This window comes from Perissodus microlepis, chromosome 10, assembly GCF_051167445.1.
Source record: "Perissodus microlepis isolate ML-2025 ecotype Zambia chromosome 10, ASM5116744v1, whole genome shotgun sequence".
Lineage (NCBI taxonomy): Eukaryota > Metazoa > Chordata > Actinopteri > Cichliformes > Cichlidae > Perissodus > Perissodus microlepis.
The window spans coordinates 18,988,369-18,999,270 of NC_140470.1; the positions used below are offsets into that span (position 1 = coordinate 18,988,369).

The following is a 10,902-nucleotide window of genomic DNA, read 5'->3' on the forward strand; positions in this document are numbered from 1 at the left end:
TATTTGAGCCTTAACAAACCAACAAACATTAGCAAACTGCACACAAATTGTTTGTGTGCAGTTTGTCACCGTGTGTTGCTAGCTAAAGGTCCAGCTGCTATATTTCACAGGAAGAGAAAAAAAAGAGAGCTAACTTCACTCAGAGATGGAGAAAGATAAGAAAGCGCACAGGGGAGGAAGAAGAGAGGTTAGATTTAAAGATAAGGACGGCTTATTTTAAGCTTACGTGTAAGTCCTCATGTTTTTAAATCAGATTATGTTTTTTTATATTGTGAAACATGCTGCAAAACAAACCGAGGCACACTAACAGCTATTTAACCCTTTCATTATGACAACCTCAATCTGGATTATTCATGTTATGCGTGGAAAGATTGTAGACTGTACCTAATCAGTTTCAATATTTTATTAGTGTATCGGTACTTGTAGCTGAGAGTGTATGATGGATTTGATACAGGGCAGGAAATCAAAACAAAATAAAAATAAATGAGTGACATAGATGTAACCATTTTACTGTGCAGATGAATACTTATAGCCTGTGCAAAGTGCATATGCTGTATAGTAGAGAGAACTTATTAAACTCTGCAAAGACATTTTAAAAAAAAAATTAAATGAATGTGGACAATGTGGACAGTGGTGGTTGGCACTGTTGTCTCACAGCAGGAAGTGCATTCAGTGATCGTGTGTGTAAGTTTCAAGCTATAAACCGATCGCCTGCTCAGTAGATTCCCGGGTCACACACTTGGCTTGGTATTGCACCCTGGGGCGTCTCTGTCAGTGCGCCCCAGGGTGGCTGTGGCTACAATGTAGCTTGCCATCACCAGTGTGTGAATGTGTGTGTGAATGGGTGGATGACTGGTTGTGTAAAGCGCTTTGGGGTCCTTAGGGATTGGAAAAGCGCTATACAAATACAGGCCATTTACCATTTACCATTTGCCATCTCCATCACAATTTAATGGCTGAAGATCACATTTAATAAAAACTGATGATGTTGTATTGTTTTGCTTCCCAGAGCTCTGCTCTAATTTAACCTGTTTTTCTTCCTTTCATCAACTTTAATTCATTTCATGAAAGTGTGCAGTGATGTTTTTTCTCCTAATTTTTTTTTACAGGATCAGGATCTCTGCAGTCTGATCTCACTCACCAGATTTCAAAAACCTCGGGCATCTACCTGGAGGACCAAGGACACACCGAGGTGAAGTTATAGCCATCATCAAAGTTTAATAGCTGAAACAGCTTAAAGAAGCATTAAAGAATTGCACTGTTATGCTATATAGGTGAAAGGTTTTATTGCAGATATGAAACTAATGGTTGTGATTGATTCTGTAACACAAATTTATACAAATGCCTTTACAAAGTGGATAAACATACTGCAGAAACGTATAGGTCATACCTAAAAGGGCATTTAAACTACCATTATGACTGGCAGGGACCACATCCTCAGCTGGACTGAGAATATTTCTTCAAAGACATGTAGGATGTAACAGAAACAGATCAAGGCCTGAGACTGTGGTTACGTCAGTATGACAGCAGCTCCCAAGTTAGACAGATCCTTTATTTTGTTTTATTTTATTTTAAAAATTGATTTCAAGGATCCTAACAAGCTCATGCAGCAATTTTCCTTGTTTAAAAAGTATACAACACAGTATGAAATGTGGCAACCACAGTGGGCCAAACACGGCTATGGCCAAGTTTTATCACACCAATTTTACACCTTCTACACAATAATTTAACACCCTTTACTCAATAAAACACAACCCATTTATCCTGGCACACAGATCACCTGAGAGTATCAGGCTCTTCGTGATCATCAATAGTATGTCTACATTTTCTTTTAAAATCAACAGCATCCAATCCTTTAATCAGTAAACTGTTAACAAACTCCACTCCTTCCTGCAGGTGCAGTCACTTTACCCTGATTACCTCTGGTGCTTTCACTTCACTCTGTGCTATGCACATCAGAGGGATCGCCGTCAGATGTGTTTTTTAGCTGCCAATATTGAAGACAGGGAAGAGGCCCTGAGCCAGAAGGACAGTTGTGTCTTGGGTTAGTGTAGGCAAAATGTTGGCCAGTATCGCAAGTGTGTTTCGAATGACTGCCAAGAAGAATGTAAGTACTGAGTTTTTATTTTATTGTGACCTGAGTTAAAGGCTTTGTTTTTTGTTCTTCTTGTTTTTATTTAAAAATTAAAGCTTTAGCGCTAAAATATTATTTGCGCTGGATAAGAACTTTTAATTTGTTTCAGATGATGGCTTGAGACTACTGGAAACTGTGACAGTCTGCTTAAAGACTGTTCAGTGCATGGCTTAACTATAAACCTGGTTCTACAAAGGAGAAATTCTATTGGCTGGTTGGGGAAAGAACCACTAGTGTTTTAGTTGCATTGAGTGGCTAATGATTAATGGGAACAGCGCTCGAGAAAAAATGTCTTGGAAGCATCATGATCTGCTTAAATTTGTTTCAACAGGGTGCTGCACTGATTATGTCAGCACGCACATTCACTGATTTCACAACTCGGGCTACCTTTCAAATAAAGGTAAGATTGACATTGAGGTCTTGAACACAGACTGGCACTTGGCACTTTGACTCATGGGTATTTGCTTCTCCAGAACTGTGACCTCTTCCTGCTGGATGAGGGCCCTGCCACTCAGGTGGTTCTGACTCGTGATGAGGGTCTGCAGTACTACCGCACAATGCAGGTCATGAGACGTATGGAGCTGAAGGCAGATCAGCTGTACAAGCAGAAGATGATTAGAGGATTCTGTCACTTGTATGATGGCCAGGTTGGGGTTTTTTTTTCTTCACCTACAATGTAACTCGGGGCTGGTATACATTGAATACCTGCTAAAGGTATGAAACTGGCTTTGAACTGCAATCTGATGTGAAATCAGATTGGAGTAACAGTACTATTACTGTAAAATACTTTTTGGCTACTCTTCAGAATCTCCCTTTAGGTCCAGACATGTGAAGCTGTTTTCTCATTATAGGAAGCCTGTGCTGTTGGTCTTGAAGCCTCAATTAACTTGTCAGACCACCTGATCACAGCATATCGTGCCCATGGCTACACTTACACCCGGGGAGGGACTGTCAAGGAGATCATGGCTGAGCTCACTGGTGAGTTGTTGAAGACTAAAGATCAGTAAACATGGGACTCATTTTGACGACTCCACTGTGAACGTGGCAGTTGTAAGTGTTCAGTTTTTGCTAGAGTAACTTGACAGGTTTTTAATATTTCCCAAAAGTCAAGCTATTGAGGTTCAGAAACTTAAAGAATATCCTAAAGAGCCCAGTACATGGAGTACTACAGTTACAAGATGATGACAATAGAAATGTCTCCCTAATTGGATGACGGTGGCACAATTGTGGCTTGCCCTTGGTGGTTTATTCCCTGAGATTAAGGCTCTGAGATGGAAATACTTTCGTTATGTCAACTAATGTTTTCCATGCACAGGCAGAAGAGGTGGAATTGCAAAGGGCAAGGGCGGCTCTATGCACATGTACTGCAAAACCTTCTATGGTGGAAATGGAATTATTGGTGCTCAGGTAAATGTCATCTAAGTGTCTTGTTACTGGTCTTTTTGCCTTCTATGGTTTAAGTATGTCAGATGTCATTGGTTTGGAACTGACACTTGTTGTACATTTAGCCTTTAACACTAATGTCCACACAACGTGGGATTTCTCTAGGTTCCTTTGGGTGCTGGTGTAGCACTTGCCTGCAATTACCTGGGCAACAATGAGCTGTGTGTCTGTCTCTATGGTGATGGTGCTGCCAACCAGGTATGTAGTTTTTATTTTGTACGTAAATGGGTTGAAGAGCAACACTTGGCTCTGCACGGCCAGTATCTGTCAAATATGTGCTAAATGCACAACATGATCAAACTCTAGGAAGTCTTGAAGCTGTAACTTCACAACTTTGCAGGACAACCTTTAAAAGCCTTGCGTATATTCAACAGGGCCAGATCTTTGAAACATACAACATGGCTGCTCTCTGGAAGCTGCCTGTTATCTTTGTCTGTGAGAACAACCGGTATGCCATGGGCACCTCAGTGGAGCGAGCTGCAGCCAGCAGAGATTACTACAAGAGAGGAGAGTTCATTTCTGGTCTGAGGGTAGGGGGTCTGGCATGCTTCGGCACATCTCTCATTACTTGTAGAATAGTGCAGGTCAAAATGACAGTTGCTCTCATTTTGCAAAGCCTGATGTCTTGCACTCTTTAATCAAAATGCCAATTATTCAATCTGGGTTTGTTTAGTTACAAATGCATGCTTGAACTTTGTTTCAAACACAATGCACACTAGCTGGAAGTGAGAGAAATACCATTTGGAGAAATGGCAGCCTCAAATGGTCAGGTAAATGGCCTGTATTTGTATAGCGCTTTACTAGTCCCTAAGGACCCCAAAGCACTTTACACATCCAGTCATCCACCCATTCTCACACACTGGTCTAATGTTGAATTCTTGCAGAATTCTGAAGTTCACTATCAGACTGCAATACAGACAAGTATACCAATTCTGACTCATTGTAGGTTTGACTAATTTAAAATGTGTCTGGTGCAACCATTGACTTGCATATGGACCCTGTCAGTTTTTTGTAAGATGAGATTAAAACTCAGTAACTGTGCACAGGTGGATGGAATGGATGTTCTCTGTGTCCGGGAAGCAACCAGATTTGCTGCTGATCACTGTCGCTCTGGGAAGGTATGTTTTAAAATGCTTAATTGTCATGTGCAGGATATGAAACTTGTCTCTCTGAAATTCTTTGTCCTTTGCTCAGGGTCCTATTCTCATGGAACTCCAGACATACCTCTATCATGGACACAGCATGAGCGATCCTGGACTTAGGTAAACGTCTAATTGAGCCAGCTTAAGTTGCAGCAACTTAAGTTCTTTAATCTTACAAATGTCCTTTGCCGTGTCTGTGGCTCTTACCTCTGCTCCTTGGTCTCATGTATGCCCTCTGTAGTGGCTAGTTCTGCCTACAGAATTTCAGTATCTGTATCTTCTGCTAGATTTCTCAATTTGACAGACTTGATGCTTCAAAATAACTTTAGAAATTGATAGACTTAACACTTAATCTGCATAGAAATGGCTTACTGAAAATTTCAAGGCACTAATTTTTCACTTTGAGCATCTAAATCACTTTTAAATGCTCAAAGAACATTTGTTGGCAACCATTGTGCATCCCTACAACTCCTGCACCATCTCCCCCTCTAGCTACCGCACACGTGAGGAGATCCGGGAAGTGCGCAGTAAGAGTGACCCCATCTCAATGCTAAAGGACCACATGCTCAGCCACAACATGGCTAGTGTGGAGGAACTCAAGGTAGGAGATGCAGAAATCAAACTTATGAGCAACACTTCTGACAGTTTAGACCTTTTCTTTGCAGCGAGTAATTGAAGTCTGACTAGCTAAGCATACTAACATTTGTGATCTCACTTGAACTAGTATTAATGGCATGCTTTACATGTGAGGATAACGAAAGGGCTGCAACTACATTTAAAATGAGATCCTCCAGGTTTCATCACATGTCTTGCAGAATTGCCTCATATACTGGAAGATGCCTTGTTTAACTGTCATTTCTGTAGGGAATTGATGTGGAAGTGAGGAAGGAGATTGAGGCTGCAGCTCAGTTTGCTACCACAGACCCAGAGCCCCCACTGGAAGAACTGTGCAACCACATCTTCTACAATGAGCCGCCTTTTGAGGTGCGCGGAACAAACCCATGGACCAAGCTGAAGTCTATTAGCTAAAGCTTTTGACAACCGCCTGTCCTTAATGCACACCATGTACTTTAAACTTGTGCCTCACACCAGAGCCAAGACAAGATCAGATTCACTCTACTACCTCAAGTCTTGAAATTGCTACAGTGAAGTGTTAATGTTATCAGTGTAAGACTTATACCTACATTTATGCTCTTCACCATATTTACCTTGGCCAGAAATGTTTAGTGATTGGCTTCTGGTAGATTTCATCTTTTTACTTGAGCCACATTCCTTAAATCTCTGACTAGATTATTTGCTGTGTAATCTGGTAATTTTTGAGGTGCTGTAAATGTTTAGTGTCAAAGGATGTATGACCTTAACATGGCTTTGTGCTCCATATGCTTAATGAAGAAGTCAAATTGAGAAAGTGCTTGTCTTCACATGGTAACTTTTCTTGCCACACAACTGTCTGAGGTTTAATCTGACTCAAGTTGAGCGGATGTGTTTGCATAGTACTCAAATCCTGAGGCCCTTTAAGAGTGGATTCATTTCAGGCTTGACTTGAACTAGAAATATGAACCCTAACATTGGGTGACAAGTTTGTGCATCTGTAGACTTGACATGCTTCTGTCACTGCTGGATTTATAGACTTTAGGCCAACTTTAACAAACTTTAGGCTTCAATGTCTTAAAGCTCATGTCTTAAGATTATGGTTGCAGCTCTGACAAAGAACACAACGGTCTATGAATGTCTAGTCTCAATACCTACAAAACTAAGAGGAAAATGGCTTTAAGCTACTGCATGAGCAAATCTTAACAGAATGGTCTATGTAGCCTTCTCTAAGGGACACTCAAGAAATACCCTACTTGATCCCTTTCCAAAGAAGTCTCTAATTTTTGTACCATTAGCACACTAGTGCTTCAGGTTTAATCCCACTCCACTCATCTAAACTAATGTGGTTGTATGGTGAAAACCCTCCAGGTTGCAGCTATCCTTGCAGCCACTTCATGTTGTTTTTTTTTTTTTGTTTTTTTTTGGCCTGTGAGACTTCCAGGTGCTTGCAGCTATTCTCAATGTCTACAGCGTCACCTTCTGGCAGTGGATTCTCCTCAGGCCTGATTACCTTTCATTATGATTGAGCCTTTATTTCTCAGTTGCCTGCAGTGAAGTTGGACCCCTTCCAAACATTACACAAAAGTCCCATTGGAGATTGGGCAGAACAGGTAGCTTTGAAGCCAAACAATGAAATGTACAATGGGGGGGGGGGCTGGTAGAGGAGTATGAGAACGGAAAACTAACTTCTCGGCACAACAATAACATGCATTCACACCTCAACACCATAAACTCACGTGACAAGCAACGGGTGGGTATGTGGTGAAAGTTTCTACATCCAGATGAACAGAATCAACTTTTGGGGAAACTGCATTTTTCACAGTTGGTCTAATGTCTGTCACTGGTCACCTGGTCTATCAATTTCTCGTTGAAGAGCTGTGAGCTTCTCCAAGATTTTATCCATATTGCGTTCAATGAGCACAGTCTGAGTACTCATGGCCCTTCCCATCGCTTCGATCGACGCAGCCAGCCTTGTGGGGTTTTGAACAGCTGTAACCGCTTTCTTCAATCTTCGATAAGCCAGGGCCCAGCCACTTCCAATCAGCAGGAACCCTGTTATCATAGCTCTTAATAGGTATAAATCTTCTATGTCCTCAATCGACAGTCCTCCCAGGCACACAACGCACCAATTCCTTCACATCCATTGTGTATCCGACAGGAAACGTCCCTGTAGGACGGTTGGGCTCTTCCGAACCCAGGCTTCTTGTCGAAGAGAGTGTGTCAATTGCATTAAGAGACCAGTCAAAATCTTGTTGGCTGAGTTTTGGGTTTTTTTTTCACCCACAGGACACAGTGAGAGTGTAAAGAAGTATCCAATTGGCAGTTTCCTTCAGTGCTTACAGTTATGCAGAATTAGGAATGGAAAGGCTGCTCTTTGTGACAGGTGGGTACTGACATGCATGGCTGCAGCTGCCAGCTGTCTTCTAGGCTTCACCTCTGCTAATCCTGCATCTCTGAACTGGACCTTGTCAGTGTTTGGGGTCTCATAACCTCTCCTGTGATATTTAGTTTGCATACTTGGATTATTCAAATAAACTTTTAATATATTATGCTAAATCTATACAGATTTTTCTACATCGGCTATGATAGTACGAATTAGTCAACCTGTATTAAAGTCTCCCTCTACAGCCTGTTGTTTCATAGTTTCAGCAATGAAATTAGATTTAAAAATAAACATAGATGACATTCTGTCCCCTAGGCGTCCACCAAGATCCCGCTGTCTACAGTTATTCAGTAACACTCAGAACAATATGATGATCACTGGATAATGTTAATAAATATCTTTTCCAAAATATGAAAGTTTTCTACATGTCCTAGTTCAGCGGTCCCCTACCTTTTTTGCACCTGACAATATTTTCACGGACCGGCCTTTAAGGTGTCGCGGATAAATACAACAAAATAAAACTAGTACCGGTACCGAAAAAAAGAAGATTTATTCATAACACACAGAAAAACCGAGTTAACGGAAAAAAACGATAACAAAATAACACTAAAAACCGATAAAAACCCTGAAAACCATAAGTTTCACACCCGAGTCTCAACTCTCGCGGCCTGGTACCAAATGACTCACGGACCGGTACCGGTCCGTGGCCTGGGGGTTGGGGACCGCTGTCCTAGTTTACATTATGAAAGAATTTATTCAATTTTTCAATCCATACCACAAGATTTTGGAAAACTAAAGAAACTAAATTTGCTTCATTAATATGACAACATGTAAACACCATTAGTTTTTCCATATTTCACACCCATGAGATACAATGGCAAGTGTTAACAAATGACTATATTAAAATTCTTTTCAAATAAAAGGAATCGTGGCTAGAAGGAGAAGCTTGCATCAAAATGTAGGCAAAAAATGAGACTTTTCATATTCTACATCTTGAAAGATTACCCAATGTGCACTTTTTAATGTTTTCTTCAGTTAATTATTAAAAAAATCAAAGATGAAACATTCACCGTACCAATTCTTCAAATAAAAACATGAAGTAACTATAAATGGTGCTTACAGTTACCACATGGATGCAGGCACAGAGAATACCGGCATGGCCAGTGAAGATGAGGCAGAACCAGGTAGCTCCAAACAGAAGGCAAACCGTGTTATACTCACAAAGAAAATGGCGGCCGCATTGCTCAAAACACTCCAGGTAAATGACGCCCAGCTGAAAACACTTCACTCAAGTCGAGTTGCCCAAGATTCACACAATTTACAGAAAATGTCAGGACGATAAATGTCTCATATGAGATGAGATTTTGATCATATCGCACATCCCTAATTGCACTTTCTTCATGAAAGTATCTCAGAGGCTCAGTGCTCAATATCAACCCTTTCTGTGAGTGTAAAAGCCTGAAAACCTGACTGTGTAGCCCAGAGGTGTTTGAATATTTGTTTTATGCGTACATTCACAAACAGCTCAGAAGCTGCCTCTTTTCAAAGGATGTATTCATATCATTATTGAGCTCATTGTCTGTTGTTTAACAGTTTAAGAAAACATCTTTTCTCTCTACTTGAAATTAAAGGAGATGACAGTCTGTTGAATTTCTTTTTCTTTTTTTGGAGTTGCAGTGGATGATTAAGACTTGCTTCATGTGGTTCATTGCTTCAGAGCTATATTTATTAAATGGGTCAGCAGGACTGGCGGCAGGCTGAAGTGGGGGGCTGGTGCTGTGGCTTTTGGATGTTTTCAGAGTGTTTTGCATGTGAACTGCCACATGCAAAATATGTGAGAAATCTTTTGTGGGATCAAGCGTTGTGACTGCAAAGTTGTCAAGTTCATGCATGTCACATACAGGGAGTGCAGAATTATTAGGCAAATGAGTATTTTGTCCACATCATCCTCTTCATGCATGTTGTCTTACTCCAAGCTGTATAGGCTCGAAAGCCTACTACCAATTAAGCATATTAGGTGATGTGCATCTCTGTAATGAGAAGGGGTGTGGTCTAATGACATCAACACCCTATATCAGGTGTGCATAATTATTAGGCAACGTCCTTTCCTTTGGCAAAATGGGTCAAAAGAAGGACTTGACAGGCTCAGAAAAGTCAAAAATAGTGAGATATCTTGCAGAGGGATGCAGCAGTCTCAAAATTGCAAAGCTTCTGAAGCATGATCATCGAACAATCAAGCGTTTCATTCAAAATAGTCAACAGGGTCGCAAGAAGCATGTGGAAAAACCAAGGCGCAAAATAACTGCCCATGAACTGAGAAAAGTCAAGCGTGCAGCTGCCAAGATGCCACTTGCCACCAGTTTGGCCATATTTCAGAGCTGCAACATCACTGGAGTGCCCAAAAGCACAAGGTGTGCAATACTCAGAGACATGGCCAAGGTAAGAAAGGCTGAAAGACGACCACCACTGAACAAGACACACAAGCTGAAACGTCAAGACTGGGCCAAGAAATATCTCAAGACTGATTTTTCTAAGGTTTTATGGACTGATGAAATGAGAGTGAGTCTTGATGGGCCAGATGGATGGGCCCGTGGCTGGATTGGTAAAGGGCAGAGAGCTCCAGTCCGACTCAGACGCCAGCAAGGTGGAGGTGGAGTACTGGTTTGGGCTGGTATCATCAAAGATGAGCTTGTGGGGCCTTTTCGGGTTGAGGATGGAGTCAAGCTCAACTCCCAGTCCTACTGCCAGTTTCTGGAAGACACCTTCTTCAAGCAGTGGTACAGGAAGAAGTCTGCATCCTTCAAGAAAAACATGATTTTCATGCAGGACAATGCTCCATCACACGCGTCCAAGTACTCCACAGCTTGGCTGGCAAGAAAGGGTATAAAAGAAGAAAAACTAATGACATGGCCACCTTGTTCACCTGATCTGAACCCCATTGAGAACCTGTGGTCCATCATCAAATGTGAGATTTACAAGGAGGGAAAACAGTACACCTCTCTGAACAGTGTCTGGGAGGCTGTGGTTGCTGCTGCACGCAATGTTGATGGTGAACAGATCAAAACACTGACAGAATCCATGGATGGCAGGCTTTTGAGTGTCCTTGCAAAGAAAGGTGGCTATATTGGTCGCTGATTTGTTTTTGTTTTGTTTTTGAATGTCAGAAATGTATATTTGTGAATGTGGAGATGTTATATTGGTTTCAC

At 41.3% G+C, this 10,902-nt stretch overlaps 1 protein-coding gene across 1 annotated transcript; it reads left to right on the forward strand.

Moving 5' to 3' along the window:
- Positions 1 to 1,917: 1,917 nt before the first annotated feature.
- LOC146379291 (pyruvate dehydrogenase E1 component subunit alpha, mitochondrial-like) lies at positions 1,918 to 6,171 on the forward strand. Its single transcript, XM_084940483.1, has 11 exons — positions 1,918 to 2,107; positions 2,466 to 2,534; positions 2,608 to 2,781; positions 2,986 to 3,112; positions 3,450 to 3,541; positions 3,683 to 3,775; positions 3,952 to 4,107; positions 4,624 to 4,695; positions 4,772 to 4,839; positions 5,212 to 5,320; positions 5,584 to 6,171. Exons 1-11 carry the CDS (start codon positions 2,060 to 2,062, stop codon positions 5,746 to 5,748), a joined length of 1,173 nt encoding a protein of 390 aa, XP_084796609.1. The 5' UTR covers positions 1,918 to 2,059; the 3' UTR covers positions 5,749 to 6,171.
- The last annotated feature ends 4,731 nt before the right edge of the window (positions 6,172 to 10,902 follow it).

Excerpts from the sequence above, each read along its gene's own strand:
- LOC146379291 (XM_084940483.1), top strand. The coding sequence starts at position 2,060 with ATGTTGGCCAGTATCGCAAGTGTGTTTCGAATGACTGCCAAGAAGAAT. Across the intron at positions 4,108-4,623 it reads AGTTCATTTCTGGTCTGAGG|GTGGATGGAATGGATGTTCT; the intron begins GTAGGGGGTCTG and ends AACTGTGCACAG. Across the intron at positions 4,840-5,211 it reads ATGAGCGATCCTGGACTTAG|CTACCGCACACGTGAGGAGA; the intron begins GTAAACGTCTAA and ends CTCCCCCTCTAG.